The following is an 18,057-nucleotide window of genomic DNA, read 5'->3' on the forward strand; positions in this document are numbered from 1 at the left end:
CAACACAAACCATACAATATGATTAACTAAAAATTAGTAGATGATTGATAACGAATAAATCAGTTTATATGTATATAAACTATATAAACTATTTGACATCTATATTTTAAGTCAACATCATTTTGGTGCTAGGTTTTACATCTGGATCATAAGTCCTTAACGTTTTTCAAGCTGCAAGCTACTTTTTGTTAATAATTAGCGCAAAGGGCACCCAGTTTCAAAATATTATTACCAGCTTGAATATTGAAAGGAGAGTAAACTCGACTCAGTCAACCACCCAAAAAATTGACTAGAAAATCACAATGACCTAGCACTGGCGAGCTATTTTCAGAACAGGTCCGCAGGCACCTCAGCTGTTATTATGGGGTACTCTGGACCTTGCAAGCACCACGTTGCAGACCTGTGATCTAGATAATAGGCATAATTTGTGTTTTAATCGTGTGTTTTTTGCAGAAACGTGGACACTCTTATCGTAGACATATTCCCAGTACTGGACACACCAGCTAAGCAGCTGATCTGGCAATTTATCTACCAGTTGCTGACTTACGACGAGCAGGAACGTTGCAAGGGCAAGTTGTCACGGTTTCTGGGTATCAAAGGCAGCGGTGAGCCTTTCGGATCGGCTGCAATCTTACAAGTAACCAAACAAGTATGTAGGGTAACGGGTGTACGTTTGGTTCTGCAGCCGTGTTAGAACCTGATGCTGCTTCGGAGCGCCACCGCAGGAGCAGCTCCGTGCGGATATCTGGGACGCCGTATCGCAGCTGCGTGCGAGAGAGGAGTTCCGACGACTGCATCATCGGAACTCACCTGGGAATGGGTACGGGAAGGAATGACCTTCAGCAGCGATAGATTTTTAATGGGACCAGGCTACATGCTTTGCTTTGCTTCATCCTTTCCCTGAGCTGGGAAAGGATGCAAGTCACTCCTCGTGCTTTACTGTGCTCTAGGAATTCATTTGGAGGAATGTTGCAGCCAAGAGGAGAGGCAGTCAGGAGACGGAACCTCTTTCCCTGAATCTCCTGATCTCAGTCATGTATGTAGTAGGCCTTCATTAAAGCTAACAAAGCTTTCTCCATTTCGTGCTAATCCCTTGAAGGTTTGCTGCCTAAATTCAAAAAGCAGCAGTCCTCCAAAGTACTGCCAGGGCTAATCGTGCTTCCATTCATAGATGTCAGGTGTGTACACGGAGCTGGAGAATTTATACGCGGGGAAGACCGTGTCCCCCCTGCAGGGGGGCACTCCAGTGAAGTCCGAGGGGCCGGGACAGACTGAGGCTTATGGCCGATGTCTCTCCCCCCTCACGCTTCCCCCTCTAAAAGGTACTCCAAAATACCCTTCACACATGTTTCAAAATCGTGCTTCAATTTCCATCTAGATTGGAGGTGTCTAAACTAGGGCACCGTGGCCATTTGTAGCCCACAAGTCATTTTCAACGGCCCTGAAGCTTGGTAAATTATGGTTCAATTAAAAGACAAATTAATAAATGGCTCAAGCAGGAAAAACAACAAGTTTAGACACTCTTACTCTAGATTTTGTTGTCTGATTTTGTGAGGCTGGGATGGCAATGACCAATGTGTCATTGCTACCAATCCTAACCCTAATCCATAACACACACACTCCTCTAACAGTCAGTCACCCTTAAAATGTATGTATTGTAGCCCATTGTATTGCCTTTCTCAAATTATTTTTTTAGGGCATAAACAAATTAAAGGAGCATCGTGTAGTGTGTGACTGCCAGGTGGTTTTTTTTTGACTAGCTAATACATTTTTTTTCAAATATGTTTAAACATGTTTGGATGTATGAATTTGCAAGCACTTTTGGAGGTAATCATTTTTCGTTGCGTAGCAAATTTATATTGAATACCACTTAGGAAAAAAAAAGTTAATTAAACAAAAGTTCTTACAAGAAAGCTGTTTAAAGGGACAGTGTGTATTGTTTGGTGCATCCTAGTGGTAAAATAACTATTAAAAAAACAAAAACTATGTTGAATTAAACAAAAAGCAAAAATACATGAACTGTCACATAAAAATGCCTTTAAAATACTTTGCAGGGAGAAAAAGGACAATTCTTCAGCACGTCCTGTGACGTTTGATCATAAAGTTTATGAAAGAACAATGCCAGAGTCTGTGTCCCATATCAATATAAATTTACCATTTTAAATTCCCCTCCTTCCTGCAGTTACTAAGGAGTGTTGAGGCCCATTTAGAAGGTCAATTTCTCTTACATAATGGTTTCAAAACAAGGCGCGAGCAAAGTTACCGTATTTCATAAAAATGTCAAAAACTACTGCCAAACAGGATGCCGACTTACTTACCTTCAGCGCAGACGGTGCTGGATATTAGAGAGAGCGAGAGAGAGAGAGAGAGAGAGAGAGAGAGAGTGTGCACCCTGTGCGCATAGCTTTGTCCACCCCTACTGTTCACCCAATCAAATTGTTATTGGTGCTTGGCTGGTGTTTTGGGGGTGTTTACAGTTTGTTCTGTGGGTTTTCATCATATATGTCTCAACAGTGAACATACATTGTTTAATGAGAAACCATATTAAGGATTCTATAGCGACGTAAAGCCAAAACGGGGTCTGTTGGTGCGACATTCTGACTGTAAACTGTATATACTGGACCGAACCGTTTCATTGACAGAACAGCATATGCCTTGCATGCACTACAATAAGCTTAGTACATGCCAAATTTGGGATGACACGGAGAGAATTCCTATAAAAATATTTGTTATCTACGAGCCAGATGTACTCATGAAAATATCCATATCTAGCTCGCGAGCCATAAGTTCCTGACCCCTGACCTACAGGAAGCTGGCATATTTGTCTACCAATTGGCAGCTATAGGTTACAGAAAAACAAAAAGGCTGCAAAAGGCTTGGGTAAAACAATGGCGTGGTTTGGTTAGTTTGAGTTTCGTACTTTGTATTCTTCCTTGTGCTTTTTAGCACTCATATTTGGTTGCACTGCAAAATACAGTGACAACTAGTGGTCAGATAATACATACTGTCCCTTTAAAGTTTTTTAAATTTGATCCATAATGTGTTTTTTTTCAGCATCTACTTTTTTTCCAAGTAAATTTAAATGTTTATTTCTGAAACTCAAATTTCACTAAATTCAATGTATTCAGAAGCTCAGGTAAAATCCTAGAAATAATCGACATAAATCCCTGACGATGCCACTTCCAGGAAACCGTAAATCAGGTTTGTCCCTCACCTGGAAGGAGCCGCTCCCTTCCAATGTGTACGAGATCCAGCATCAAAGCAGCGTGGACTCCAACCCCTACGTCAGCCTGGAGAGTCCCCCGACCTCGCCCCAACACAGCCCTGGCACCCTGGGCCGGCGCAAGAAGCTGTTCACCTTCTCCCGTCCCCCGCGCAGCCGGGACACCGACAAGTTCCTAGACGCTCTTAGCGAGCAGCTGGGCCACAGGGTCACTTTGGTGGACGACTGCGGACAGGACGAGAACGACTATGAAGAGGTGGGATATTCTATGTACTATTTATTCATTCCTGGTGGAACTTATAGTATTCAAATTGAGGAGTTCTAAAACAATTATTGTGTCACGTAAACAGAAATATCGAGGTGCTTGTCGTGGTTTCAGAAGAAGAAGTGTGCCTGTAAGTAATAATGAACGATAGAGTGTAGTTACAACATCACTAATTTCTGGCTTTTGATTAATTGGGCTCAAGCTTGCATGGCTTCTAAGATGAGTCGGGCGTGGCTGTTTAGGGGTGTGTCTGGGCAGTGGTGTGGCAGCCCTCCTCATTCTTGCAGGATAGGAGAGGGTGGCGCTGACCGTTGTGGGGCATTCCCTCCCCTCTGGTGCAAGTGACCTGGACTGGTTGTCTGGGCCGCTGGTGCTGGACGGGGTGGGGTATGTATGTCTCTTGGGCTACCCCTGGCGTCCAGTTGTTTGGGCCGATAGTGCTAGAAGGGGGGGAGTGTTAACCTCCCAGACTTCCTCTGTGATCAGGTTGTCCTGTTCCTCCTACAATGCCCCTGGATGATTTGGGCAGAGCTGCGGGGTGGGAAGACACTGTTCTGCTGCCCAATTATCACCTACCTGCGGGGTTTGCCTGGCAGAGTGGTTGTTCCCCACCCTAAACCCGCCAGGTGTAGGCTCACCTGATCACCTCACACACTCGCTTGCGTATACATCTTGAAAATAATTACAGATAGGGCACTATACACACCCACTGGCAAGTGTACCAGCCAGTTTTAATGCTATGCACCCTTTAGGCAAGCATCTCACCTAATTTTAATGCACGACACACCCTTTTTATTTATTGATGATGCATGGCATGACATCATCAAAATCAAGTCAAAAGTTCACAGACACTTTTTTTTGACGATTTGAAGAAAGATACCTCCAACCTGATCAGGTGATCGTTCACCACACAGCTAGAAATTGCACAAATAACGAAGATCATCAGACTCAAAACTCAAAACCTTTCAAACATTTACATGTAAAGTGGTAATCAGACTTTTATTTTCTTGTTGCTCCCTCAGATGTGCTTCCCAGAAGATCAAGACGCTGGCTTCATCCACCGTCAACTGAGTAGCGGCAGCAGCGAGGACCCCAGTAGCAGCGACGACGTTTCCTCCCCTTGCTACTCCTCTGGCTCTGAACACATTCCGCCTCCGCCGATTACAAGCCCTCCGCCTCCTCCCCCTCTCCAGGTCTTGTTACCGCCCCCGGTCCAGTTCACAGACCCTGTTCCCCCTGTGCGCTTTTCCCCCGAACACATGCCCCGCAGTCGGATGCCCTTCCAACCCCAGCACCCAATCATCCCCCCTCCCCCACCCCCTTTGCGGACTCTTCTGTGCAACCGTTCTCCCCTCCATAAGCCACTACCTTCCGCCGGAGGGGAGGTGGACCGGCCTCGTTTCCAGACGCTGTCCCACGCTCGCACCACCTTCACCGCCACCACCGTACTGCGCTCATCTCGCCCGGGCTATCTCCCTCGCCAACTTAGCCAGCCCCAGCCCATCTGCCATCCTTCCGTCCAGTCTTCTACTCAGACCCTGCGGCCTAGCCAGCTCGTCTTACACCGGCACCATCAGCTCCACCACCAGCACAGTTACCAGGGTCCTATGCCCCCGTCCCTTGAGGATCACAGCCCACCGCGGGGTCATGAGTTGGACCCACCTTCCTTGTGCAAACCTGCAAAGTCTCATTCCGCATTCTCCAGCAACAACAAAATTCTGAGACGAGAGCCAGAGTCCCAGCAGGTAACAACTACATTCGAAAAACAGTTAGGTAAAAAATGTGCTCAACACTGAATGACGTTTACTGTACATATACTCTGAGGGTGTTCTATTGTTTATATATTTATATATGTTCTAGCATATTCTAATTCCAGGCTCCTCCACCACCTGCCCCGCCCCTGCCCCCGCCCAGCGACCCGCCCCCACTGCCTCAAGCCTCAGATGCCAACCACATGAGTGTGAAGCGGCTACGCTGGGAGCAGGTGGAGAACTCGGAGGGCACCATCTGGGGCCAGGTGAGATGAGTTGTGCAATTGATGGATTTTCTCATCAAATTTTGATTAGAGTAATGAGCCAAAACAGGGGTCTCAAACTCAATTTACTCGCGGTAACAATGAAGCTTGGTCGAGTACTGGCCGAAATCGGGTTTTCCACAAGAAAAACATTAAATTGTTTGATAATGTTTTTGACACAAATAAGATCTTAAAATAAAAAACATGAAATCAATCAGTAAGAATTCATAATTGGCGTGGGCTACAGTTACATTGAACTTTCCAGTTAAGATGTGGGGCCTCAAACTGTCATTCTGCAGACCGTCATTGGCCCACGGACCGTGCGTTTGAGACCACAAACCTAAACGGAAGCGAAAATTAATACGTAACACTACTCTTCTCTCTTTAGTTAGGAGAAGATTCTGACTATGACAAGCTCACCGACATGGTGAAGTGTTTGGACCTTGATCTACACTTTGGTCCTCAACGTAGATCAAGTAAGTTCTTCTTCATCATTTTATTGTGCTTCCTACCTCACAAGTATTTTTTTGAACCACAATTTTGCATGATTTCATTCACGTCCTCGTTTGTGTTCACTGACCTCATTTTGCTTGTACTTCAGCAGTAGATGAAGTTCACCTCCATTTACGTTCTCCACTTTCACCCACCTCCAGTGCGCCCATTACACAGTTCTGCCACACGAAAAAGATAAATCTTACTCATCGCTCAGTGAACCTTGACCTTGAGAAAGTCGCACGACAGAACTGTGTTATTCATTGATCATCCTGGGTTGTGTTTGTGTGTGACTCTGATTGATGCCCTGTGCCTGGAGAACTCATGCCCACATTGTTGTTTAATTGCTAGTGTCTCCGCCAGAGCCGACCTTCCTGCCCGACAACTTCAAAAAGAAAGACGTGGTTGAGATTCTGTCTCAAAAGAAAGCCTACAATGCATGTGAGTGAAGCCCCTGATGTAATATTTTAACAATCATGTTAATAATGATAATGCTAAAACATTAAAAAAAATAGGAAAAATTAACACTAAAATGGAAAACAAGAAGAAAAAAAAGTAAAATAACAAAATTACAATCACCTTTATTATCATTGAGTTGCTACAATGAAATTAGGGTTGCACTCCAGTTGGCAAAGTATACATTATTAAAATACAAAAAAAGATAAAGTATTCACCTTTAATATAAAGTATTCAGGCAGAGGAGAGAAAGTGGATGACAAATGAGAAAATAAAGTAAAATAAGAATGAAAAGAGGGAACAAAGAAAAGAAAAAGGAAAAGAAATAAAAGAAAAAGATAAAAAGGAGAAGAAAACAGTAAAAATAAAGAGTAAAGTGAGGGAAAATGCAAAGGGAGAAAATGAAAAACTAAAGAGGAAGTAAAAAAATGAAAGAGAAAAGCGTGAAAAAGAAATTACAGTGAAATAACAAAATGAAAAAACAAAGGAAAAAGTAAAAGAAAATGGGAAAAATAAGGGGTCAAAGGGAAGAAAAAGGAAGCAAAATATCAAAACAGAGGAAAAAAAAGGAAAGCTGAAGAAAAGGTAAAAAAATAAGAGTGCAAAGAGGGAAAACAGAAAAGAAAAGGCAAAGAACAAAAAGAAAATGCAAAAGAACATTAAAAAGTAAGGGGTGGAAAAAGAAAATACAGTACGGATCAAAAGGCAGAGGAAGGATTTATTTTTCAAACTAAGGACAAAGCTGAAAAAAATAAAAAGGAAAAGAATAAAAAGTAAAACAATAAAAGAGAGAAGAGCACTTAAAAACAATAGAAACAGTAAAAATATATTTTAAAAAAGAGTCAAAGAAAAAAAAGGAAAAGAAAAAGGAAGAACAAAAAAAAATCATGAGGAAAAAGGATGGAAAAAGAAAAGATGAAAGATCAAAAGCTAGAAGACAAAACAACAAAAGAAAAAGCAGAAAAATAAAAAGAAGGGGAAAAAAGAAAAGTAAAATAAAACATGAAATGAAATGCACAAAATACTACAACAAGGTAAATAAACAGCAAAAAAGAAGGAAAAATACAGCTATAGAGCAAAAAGAATAATAATAAAATTGGATAAAGTACAAGAAAAAACAAGTAGGTCCAAAAGGAAGTCAAAACAAGGAGGAAAAGAAGCAAAAGATAAAAAGGGCGGAAGAAAACTAAAAACTAAAAAAAAAGTAGAAGAAAGAGTAAAAGGGAGACGATTCAAAGAAAAAAAAGAAGAAGGAACACAACAAAATAAAGGAATAAAAGAGTTAAGAGAAAGAAAAAGAAGAGCAAGAATCAAATTACAAAGGGCAGATGAAAAAGAACACAGAAAGATAAAAGAGAAGATTAAAATCAAAACAGTAAGAAACATATCTAAAAAATTAAAAGGATAAGGACATAAATGACAAGAAAACATAACAAAGCTAGAAAAAAGATAAGATTCGAGATAAAGTGGAAAAAGAAAGCAAAAGGAATAAGACAATGGACAATACAAAGTAAAAAAGGAGAAGGAAAATTGTTTTGGATCTCTCTGCAAAAATGTTTACAACAAACGCTTGCCATGGCAACAACAAGAGGCACACTGCTGATTCCTCACTCGTCGTGCTAATCAGTCTTGATTCACAGTTTGGCCGAGAGACGCACTCATTTAACACCCCAATATGAGAGGCTGTTTAAGAAGTAAGTCATACTTGCTTTCACATTTAACTTAATACTCTCAAACAGGGAAAACTATACTCTCAAACACATTTTTAACCGTGCACAAACACTATTATACCCTCTCTCACATATACAACTATACTCTCTTACAAACGACTATACTCTCTCACGCATACTATTATATTGTCTTCCGCACACTACAATACTTTTTCACATACTACTATACTCTCAAACAGAAACAGTCAATACCCATGTACAAACACTGCTATACTCTCTCAAACATACCTTTACACTCTTATACATACACTACTGATCTCTCTCACACAAACTACTACTCTGTCACACAGACAGTTATACCCATGCACAAACAATGCTATACTCGCTACTACACAATACTATACTCTCTCAAGAATACTTTTATACTCTTATACATACATTACTATACTCTCTCACACAAACTACTACTCTGTCACACAGACAGTTATACCCATGCACAAACAATGCTATACTGGCTACTACACAATACTATACTCTCTCAAACATACTTTTATACTCTTATACATACACTACTATACTCTTTCACACAGTTGACTCTAATCTCTCACACATACGAATATACTCTCATACACAATACTACAATCTCTCACATATACTACTATACTCTCACACGCTCACTATGCTTTCACACACAGTCGACTCTACTCTCTTACACATACTATACTCCCCCCACACAGATACTAATATAGACTCTCTCACACACACACTACTATAATGACACACACACCATTAAAATTGCTATTACAATACTACTATTTTTGGTAACCAAGGCGATACAAATATATGGTGTACAGTTTGACGACAAACTAGAGTTGCTTTTTTGAGTGACTTTTTGTTTTCTCCATTCACTAACGTTTGTCTTTGGTACTCTGAATAGATATAATGAGATTATATCTCATGCACTGTACACACTAATAGATGCAGTACTCTTGGCCGCCCAAACTACACTGATTTAAATTCAAAACCACCTCAAATGCCCGATTCATTCAGGGAAATCTCACAATATCCCCCTCCCCACTTTAGACATTTTTCTCCTCGGATCTATACAATTCACGTAGGTCACCCTTTTTTGACTTCAACATGGGGAATTTCTTCTAAAGGTGAGAGGTTTTCATGCCTGGATTGGTGTGAGTATAGTAGTGTGTGAATGAGAGTGCAGTGGAATGTGTGAGTATAGTGTGTACGAGTATGGATGCATGAGCATGTATGAGAGTATAGTTGAGCACGTGTGAGAGTATGATGTTGTATACAGTTCTATCTATTAACCAAACACAACCTACATTCACCCAAGCGCTCGTTTCTTGACGGAAAAGATGAACAGGAAAGCCGACATTTCCACTCGGGGCAGATTTAATTTCATTAATAATTTAACTAAGTGTACTCCATCGAAAACGGACGAATTTGTGTCGTTGGAGTCTCTGGGAAGCCTTCTTCTGAAGTCCTTTAGCTCTCTTCTTATTGGCCCACGTCTCCCCGCAAGATGATGTGCCGGCCCCTCCCATGGGCGTACCAACGAAGCCCCCTGGGCTCCACCATCTCGGAGAAGAGCGCCGCGATGTCTGGAACACCCAAAACAACACCGAGCGTTTCTACGTCATCAGGGCCTTGTTGCGTCTGGATGTGCTGATTATCTTATCAGCCTTACGTCCCGTTCCCGCCGTTCCTGTAAACAACATTTTCTACTAGGGTGTCCTGACATCGCATCACATCCCAGCCAGTGAATATCTTTTGCATTAAATGTAATTTGTATTCGATCGTATAAAATCCTTTATAGTCAAATGTATAAAATCCTTCAACAGCAATATGACTTACTTCTCAAACAGCCAACCATACTCCTTTACGTGAGTCATTATATGAACAGTTGCCATGGGGACGGAGGCAATCTATCTACTCCTAACGATATCCTCCTCTTTTTGTCAGCCATTTTGATCGCCCACCTGAAGCTCTCGCCCGAGGAACTGCGACGGGTCCTGATGGACATGAGCACCGAGCGTTTGGACCCCGCTCACATCAAGCAACTCCTCCTCTATGCGCCCGACCATGACGAAATAAAAAAATACGAGCAGTTCGAGCAGGACCCGGCCAAACTCAGCGAGCCCGACCAGTTCATCTTCCAGGTAAGTCTGAGGAACTAAACCCAGATGAAGCGGTTGTGGACTGGGCGGTTCTTCTCGCAGATGTTGATGATACCTGAGTACGAGACCCGCTTGAGGAGCCTCCACTTCAAGACGACGCTGCAGGAAAGGATGGAGGAGATGAAGGTGGCCTTTGATTACATCTACAAGGCTTCTGTGGAGCTGAGAACCAGCAAGAAGTTGGGGAAAATCCTGGAGGTGAAGTGAAAAAAAATGTTTATGATCCATTACACTAGACCGCTGGGATATGACGTAAATTAATTCTGAGGTGGGGATCGTAAGGTGAATTTGTCGTGTGGTGGGAAAGAAAACCCATGGTAATGAAGTCCGAACCTTCAAACCCCAGATAAAAACAATAAAATAACAAAATAGTGTATAGGAAGAACAACTTGCGTGAAATCGACATTTGTATAATCAAGTAACGTTATAAACAACTATATATCTAAAGGAAAAATGCATTCCATCTACTTTTGGTGTGACATAATTTGAGCTGGTACAGTGGAGTTAGCCAGTGGATGCAATGGGATGGAGGAGACGAAACAGTGTGTTGTTGATGTGAAATGGTGGTGAATGTGCTGTAAAAAGGGTCCAAATAATATATCATGCAAAGTGTCAGTAACCAGCGGCTCTTTGGAGCTCCCCAGGGGGTCCCTGGGGATTTTTCAAAAATGTTTGATAATAGAAAATGATATGGTTTCTATTGGACAAACATGATACCAAAATTCTTAAGATTTTCCAATGAATATAGAACTATAGTCGGTACATACAGTGTGTGTTGCCTTCCTTATAAGACTTCTATAAAGGTTTTAATTTTTTTGCTGCTCCAAACATCTCATCTCATCAGCCGTACTGCTTATCCTCATTAGGGTCGCGGGGGGGGGGCTGGAGCCCATCCCAGCCATCTCCGGGCAGTGGGCAGGGGACACCCTGAACTGATTGCCAGCCAATCGCAGGGCACACAGGGACAGACAACTCATTCGCTCATTCACATCTAGGGACTATTTGGACCGGCCAATTCACCTGAAATGCATGTTTTTGGAACGTGGGAGGAAACCGGAGTGCCCGGAGGAAACCCACGCAAGCACGGGGAGAACATACAAACTCCGCACAGGAAGTCTGGAGCTGGATTTGAACCCACGACAGGTTCCCATGACATGAACTGTGCCGCACAAGCGCTAACCACTGCGCCGCCGTGCTGCCCTGCTCCAAACATATGTTATCTTAATTTTTTGGGGGGTCCAACATGTCTCTTTCAACATTTTGTGTTGCCAACCCTTCTTGTAGTGAAAACGTCATGAGGCAGTGTTGCCGTATCCCAGTGGTTTACTGTATTTGGGTTTCAAAATTCTTGAACTCCTCAAAATTTCCATTTATCAACTGTAAATATCACATTTCTGTTGGAAACATTGATTAATGGAATCGATTTCCCTGAAGGAATAAATTATCAATCGATCAGTTATTCAGCTAATATAATAGTTAGGAAATGTGTGCTAAATTATACCTTTTAATCAAAATCTTAAATGACAAAATAAAAAAACAAAGTAAAATATATCAAAAGCAGAATAGTATGTTGGGATATTTACCGTACCATTTTGCCAGAGTTGAAAAAAAGACCACTTTTAAAACTGAATTCATTCAATTTTGGCTACTGTAGTTGTCAGTGGCATAGTATGAGTACACATATTTCTGACGTTTATAGCCGTCTTCGGCACTGTTTTGACACCGGCCTTAGGGTTTTGCTTAATCAATTGAAACACTTCATTATTTGTTGTTCGACTTAATCAAACAGTAAATACACTAAATATAAAGAATTGTGGAATCTTATGTCACGACCAGAACAGAGACAGGACCCACTTGCGTACGTTTCTCTCAGTTTTATTGGGAAGAAGGGAAAGGATTGCACAAACTGGTCGCGGGAAGCAGGTCACTCTGAACGCGGAAGTGGGACTTCCGCGGCGAGTGATGGCAGTGTCGGGAGCGGAAAAACAGGTTAGAAGCCGGGACATGGGAGCAAAAATCGTGGTCGAGATCAGAAAATGGGTCGAAGCCGGTAAACAGACGGGAGCCAAAACAGGAGTGAATCAGGGTCGAAAAGCTTACCTCACGTAAGCTGAGGTTCGCAGACGGACTGACAACAGGTGACAAAAAGCCGAGGGTTTAAATAGTGACAGGGAGACAATCAGAGTCCGAGGCAGTTGGCGCCAACGGAGCGGGCACAGGTGCCTCGCATCAGTAATCATAACATCTTATCTATATGGTATTGTTATTTTTGTTCTCAGTTTGTACTCGCGATGGGGAACTACCTCAACAACGGGCAACCCAAGAGCCACAGGACGACGAGTTTTAAGATTAACTTTCTGACTGAGGTACGACACTGCCCAATGTTTTTTATCACTCTGCATCCCTTATTGACAATTTTGTTGCCGCTTCTAGCTCAGCACCACCAAAACAGTGGATGGGAAATCAACATTCCTGCACATCTTAGCCAAGTCTCTGTACCAGCATTTTCCAGAGCTGCTGAACTTTTCCAGAGATCTCGCCACGGTGCCTCTGGCAGCCAAGGGTATGTTTAATCATAATCATAATTGCAATACAATACATTTCCGGTATCCGACATTAATCTGTTATTGGGTGGGAATTACAGAATGAAATTGCTATATAGCAAGGACTAGGAACTTATGGTAATTATCTAATGCTTTCCGAACCCACGGTAACAGAGAAAAAAAACATTAAAATAAGTACTTCCAATGTGTGATATATGTGTATATGATTACAGAACATAATAAAGATACATTTTAAGATGAAAATGACATTTTATCTACCTTTGATGTGATGTGACCTGAGCTGGTTGAGTGGAGTAGCAGATGGATGAAGAGGGAAGCGGAGCTGAGGACTGTGGATTACAAATTCAACTAATTTTAAAACTTTCACCTGAGAGGATTGTCATGCCCTCAGAAGATTCCTTTGCTTTTATTACCTTCCTTATTTTAAATATTCTAATATTGGTTACGGACATGTAAGTTAGCATGGGTAGCCTCGAATTTCTTGATGATTGCAAGCTTCTTTTCCATTGTTATCATGTGTTTGCTTCTCCTTTTAGTATCACTGCAAGCCGTGGGTCCATAGCGAATACAGTACAAAAAAATACACGATTCTATCGGTGAATTGCAATGTCTTTATGTAGCTAATGAGATTCTAAAATGAATTACAGTAAAGGTATCATGTGGGGTACATAACCTAGCAGCAGATGGGCATTTTCATGATGCATTGATGCAAACCAATAGCAGTCCAGCATTTTATATGACGTCAACCATTAACCGACAGGCATCTCAGAGAAGTAATGTGTTATATGCACAAACACTACAAAGTTTGAATTTTTGTGACGCACAAAATAGTTTGTTGTTGATGTCATATAGTGAGGACAATGCCATATAGAGGGGATACAAAAAAACATTTTACTCCACACCGTAAAGTAAAAACTTCATAAGGCAGGGACGTATCCTGGGCATCTACTGTAGAACAGATTTTGGTTTATTTCGTTACCTCTGAAATTTCAGTGAACCAAAAGGCGGTGACCACAGAGCTGAGCGATCTTCACGACACCATCAAGGACATCAGAGCGGCTTGTCTGAAGATCCCCTCGACTGCCGAAGATCATTTCGCTTCAGTCATGAGTGTATGTCACCCCCCAAAAATCGCAGCAGTCATAATCTGTCATCTGAACCAATCTGGAATAAACTCTGATGTTGTGGTCCAGAGTTTCCTGGAGAACAGCCACCCCGCCATCCAATCTCTGGAGTCCCTGCAGAGTCGAGCCATGGAAGAGTTCTCCAAAGTGGCCTCCTTTTTTGGAGAAGACAGTAAATCTACCAGCACCGATAGCTTTTTTGCAATTTTTGCAGAGTTTGTTTCCAAGTTTGAGGTGAGCGGGTCCATCAGAACATTTCCGTCTTTAACAGTACTTACTCTTTTTTTAAAAAACAATAGATCATGGATTAAATATCTACTGTTGGCCACGGTTGCGCTCAAACACACGCGTTAAACTAACACATCCTTCTTGTTCTTCTTTCTTCCAGAAAGCCCTCAATGAGACACAAACCCCTGAGAACCCCAAAAGCCCCAGAATATCCTCCCCATTGGCCTGGTAGATGCAACAGTTTGATCCTCACAACCAAAGTGCCCCTAAAATAATAATCATATATGCAGAGACCACCATCCACGAAAAAAACCCCTGCTAAATCCCTCGTTTTTCTGCAGAAAGGACCGACTTATCAATAGTGTTTATGTACGCTACTTGATCACGGGCACCCCTTTGTGGAGAAAATCTGTTATAACAAGTGTTTGGGTGAGCCTTCCCCAAAATAAGCACTTGAACAACAACAGTGTACAACAAATATTCATGGTCTATATATGAAAAATGTATATATGTGTAACGGCGTGAATTTAATTACGTATATTACACTCTGTTACATATGTAAGACTAATTACCCATTTAAGACTAAGCAAAGGCGCCTTGAATGTATGTCACGGTTTCCATTTTGAATATCATTTAAATCCTTGTTGAGAGTATTAGCCGGGGTTTACCTCTAGCTTAGTAGTTTACTTTTCCTTTCTAAAGAGAATTTTGGAGGCCCAAAACTGTATAGCAATTAAACATTAATTCTGTTTTTATTCAAACTAAATACAGTAGTTAATTTTTTGACTTATTTTTCAAGCTAGGACAATTAGCAAGAAAAAATAGCCAAAGCTAATTTAAGCGATTTCCCCCCCACCGACAAAACACCCCAAATGCTCAACTTTTGTTACTTTTTGGCAGTTTTGTCACACACAATTCCAGAAAGTACTCTGTTCAGTATTATGAAAAAATATAAACTTATTTCAGAATGAACAGTAAAGTGGCGTTTGACCGACCTGTAAATGACCCATTTCCAAAGTGATTTTCTGGTTGCCATAGTGACCACGCGACTCATCCACGGTTGTAGCTGTGTTCTGTGTTTCATTAATGAGGTTGTAAATTATTTGTCTATGCACTTGATTGTATTTATTTTTTCTATTCATTCCCGTTGCAAATTGTTCAGAAATCGCAACCGGAACTGCTGCTGTTAGTATTGTGTTTTTGATCCAAGTCGGTTGCATGTGGTAGCAAACGAAGTCTATTTTAAAAATGGAATTGTACTGTTATTGAGCACGTTTTTTAAGCCCTCATTTGACCGTTTTGTGTTTATTGTAAAATGTTTTCGTGTGCAACACATTTAATGGAAAAAAACAAAACGTGATTGGTTGTGTTATTTTTTCAACAGGGTGCCGCTATTTTGTTGAATATTCAATATGGATCTTATATTTTCACATATAAAATAATTAATTGTCCCCCTTTTAAATATCAACTTTAATGCGTGGTTCGCGTTTATATGTGACGTATCTGTTGAACATTGGCGTTGTCAATTTACTAAATGCTGACATTTAGGTATAAATATAGCAATTATTACAAACAAATGAATCCCTGTACATTTCCCCGTTTTGTCCACAAATGTTGAGACAATGTGTATTTCACTTACAAGTAAGGGGAATGACAACCATTTTTGTTGCCACAATGCTAAAATGCTGCCATTTTGGTATGGATATATCAATAAGTTGTTATAAACAAATATTGTGTTGTTTCAATTGAAAGAAAAAGAAAAAAAGAAACCCAAACATAAAAGAAAAGAAACACAACAAAGGTTTGTTGTTCATATACTTTATTTTCTTTGGATAACCAAGCATTCCTATAACATACTTTATTTCATATTTCAGCTCACCTGACCACAAACATACAAAACTAAAGAGCTTTAAAAACGCAGCATCGTCACTTTTACTTAAATGGCATTTGTTGGTCTTGATGTGCAGGAACCAGGAGGGTTTGTATAAGGCATCGAGTCAGAGAAGCAAGGAAGTAATGATGACAATAGATTGTTTGGGTGGGGTGGGGTGAGAAAAATCACATATTTCCAGGGCAACTCCAGCATTCAAAACTTTCTCCAAGGGTACCATTTGGAGCTCCCCATTCCAGAAGAATCTTGCCCGCTAGTTAAAATTTTTATCCCACACGTCACTACCGAGATGACAACGTTCCCAGCTCAGCGGGGATATTTCTTTTCTTTAAAGATTAGTTCATGGCCTGTGCAACATCAGCTTTAGACGAGGCATTTTGACAGAAAGCTTACATTCAATACACCTCAAGAAAGGCAAAACAAATAAGAAAAATACTGACAGCTTAAAACTGGGGAGGGCGGCCAATCCCGCTAAACTTCTGAAAAGCACGAAAAAGTGCCCTGCTATGATGCAAAAGTCAGGCTACCAATCCTATGACATCCCTGAAAAAACAAGACAGGTTTTCTGAAATATTGCATAATACAAACAAAAGTAGAAGCTGCATTGACAAACTTAGTCCACTAGTTCCATCTTTGCAACTGGGGCAGACGAGTACATGAACCATAACTCGTTCAGTGCCAGTGACGGCTATAAACGTCAAAGATTTGTCCTGGGCTGGCAGGGAATTCTAGATGTCAAGGAGCAATGAATAAATCTACTCCCAAAGCGTAAATCTACACATCTGTCATCTTATTAAGGCTTTATTTACATGTATTTTCTGACGGAATGTGTGTGTTTAAACTTAGTAGGTAAATAAATACAAGAGCGAGAGAAAGGATGAAAAAAAAGAGTTTAAGGTGACTGGAAACCTGCAGTCGCCACTAATTTTTGGTCCATCCTTTGTTGTTTCATGTTCTAAGGCCATTGAATGAACACACTTAACTCCTCATATCAAAATCACGTTTCGTTTGAAAGAACTACCACCGAAAAGGAGCTTGTTTGGTAAAATATTTGGGGAAAAAAATCGGCACAGAAAACCCCCCGATAAAATGCAGGAGTGTATTGTAAAAAAAAATCGTCCTTCCTTATAAGACAGTACTTTCACTTTCCATCTCGCAGTCCCTGGGAGGTGGCGCCGAGGAGACTGGTGCTGGCATCTGGTCCGCTAGGAAATCCGGCACCAGGGCCCGACTTAGCCCTTTGAAGGACATGGCCGGGTCTGAGGACAAGAGGTCAGAATGCAAGTTAGCGAGAGTAACTAGTGGGAGGAGACGTTGCATGTGAAGTAAATGTATTCCCTTGTGACGTTAAAAAAAAGAACACGAGATAACAAAAGCTCGTTGAGCTTAGATTCAATATCTTTGAGGTACGAGTATGGTCTTTTGTCATCACTTGTAAGAACATTGAGTGTCATTTGCACGTTTAAACCACAATTGAAAATGGCTCAATGAGTGTGAATCTGTCAAACACTAGTAACATACTTATTCAAGATAAATATGATTAAAAATAATTTTAAATTCCCGAGTTAAAGAAGCATAAACATCCAATATAAAGCAGCTTTAACTGCAGAGTTAAAGAAGCATAAACATCCGATATAAACCAGCCTCAACTGCAGAGTTAAAGCAGCCTAAACTGCCGAGGTAAAAAAGCGTAAACATCCGAGATAAAGCAGCCTCAACTACTGAGTTAAAGCAGCCTCAACTGCCGAGTTAAAGAAGCATAAACATCCGAGATAAAGCAGCCTCAACTGCCGAGTTAAAGAAGCATAAACATCCGATATAAACCAGCCTCAACTTCAGAGTTAAACCAGCCTCAACTGCTGAGTTAAAGCAGCCTCAACTGCCGAGTTAAAGAAGCCTAAACATCCAAGATAAAGCAGCCTCAACTGCCGAGTT

General features: G+C 41.2%; 2 protein-coding genes across 5 annotated transcripts in view; one reads left to right on the plus strand and one right to left on the minus strand.

Annotated features, from left to right (window-relative positions):
- Positions 1 to 15,591, plus strand: part of grid2ipb (glutamate receptor, ionotropic, delta 2 (Grid2) interacting protein, b) — a 41,425-nt gene extending 25,834 nt beyond the window's left edge. Inside the window, exons 10-26 of one of the 3 annotated variants that reach the window (XM_088323849.1) lie at positions 454 to 605; positions 686 to 820; positions 951 to 1,036; positions 1,172 to 1,322; positions 3,187 to 3,479; positions 3,574 to 3,618; positions 4,511 to 5,233; positions 5,365 to 5,505; positions 5,891 to 5,978; positions 6,346 to 6,435; positions 10,101 to 10,297; positions 10,358 to 10,513; positions 12,595 to 12,681; positions 12,749 to 12,878; positions 13,873 to 13,991; positions 14,073 to 14,237; positions 14,392 to 15,591. In XM_088323849.1, coding sequence (XP_088179975.1) covers positions 454 to 605; positions 686 to 820; positions 951 to 1,036; positions 1,172 to 1,322; positions 3,187 to 3,479; positions 3,574 to 3,618; positions 4,511 to 5,233; positions 5,365 to 5,505; positions 5,891 to 5,978; positions 6,346 to 6,435; positions 10,101 to 10,297; positions 10,358 to 10,513; positions 12,595 to 12,681; positions 12,749 to 12,878; positions 13,873 to 13,991; positions 14,073 to 14,237; positions 14,392 to 14,463 — 2,830 coding nt within the window. In that variant the 3' untranslated portion in view covers positions 14,464 to 15,591. The remainder of the gene's footprint in view (positions 1 to 453; positions 606 to 685; positions 821 to 950; positions 1,037 to 1,171; positions 1,323 to 3,186; positions 3,480 to 3,573; positions 3,619 to 4,510; positions 5,234 to 5,364; positions 5,506 to 5,890; positions 5,979 to 6,345; positions 6,436 to 10,100; positions 10,298 to 10,357; positions 10,514 to 12,594; positions 12,682 to 12,748; positions 12,879 to 13,872; positions 13,992 to 14,072; positions 14,238 to 14,391) is intronic. The other 2 variants (XM_088323851.1, XM_088323850.1) reach the window with 2 other exon arrangements.
- Positions 15,592 to 16,033: 442 nt separating this feature from the next.
- The window catches only part of arhgap17a (Rho GTPase activating protein 17a), a 44,740-nt gene continuing 42,716 nt past the window's right edge, over positions 16,034 to 18,057 (minus strand). For both annotated transcript variants that reach the window (XM_088323853.1, XM_088323852.1), the window contains one exon: positions 16,034 to 17,381. In XM_088323853.1, the coding sequence (XP_088179979.1) occupies positions 17,248 to 17,381 (134 nt within the window). In that variant the 3' untranslated portion in view covers positions 16,034 to 17,247. The remainder of the gene's footprint in view (positions 17,382 to 18,057) is intronic.

This window comes from Urocampus carinirostris, chromosome 19 (genome assembly GCF_059441175.1).
Source record: "Urocampus carinirostris isolate Australia breed hairy pipefish chromosome 19, RoL_Ucar_1.0, whole genome shotgun sequence".
NCBI classification, from domain to species: Eukaryota; Metazoa; Chordata; class Actinopteri; order Syngnathiformes; family Syngnathidae; genus Urocampus; species Urocampus carinirostris.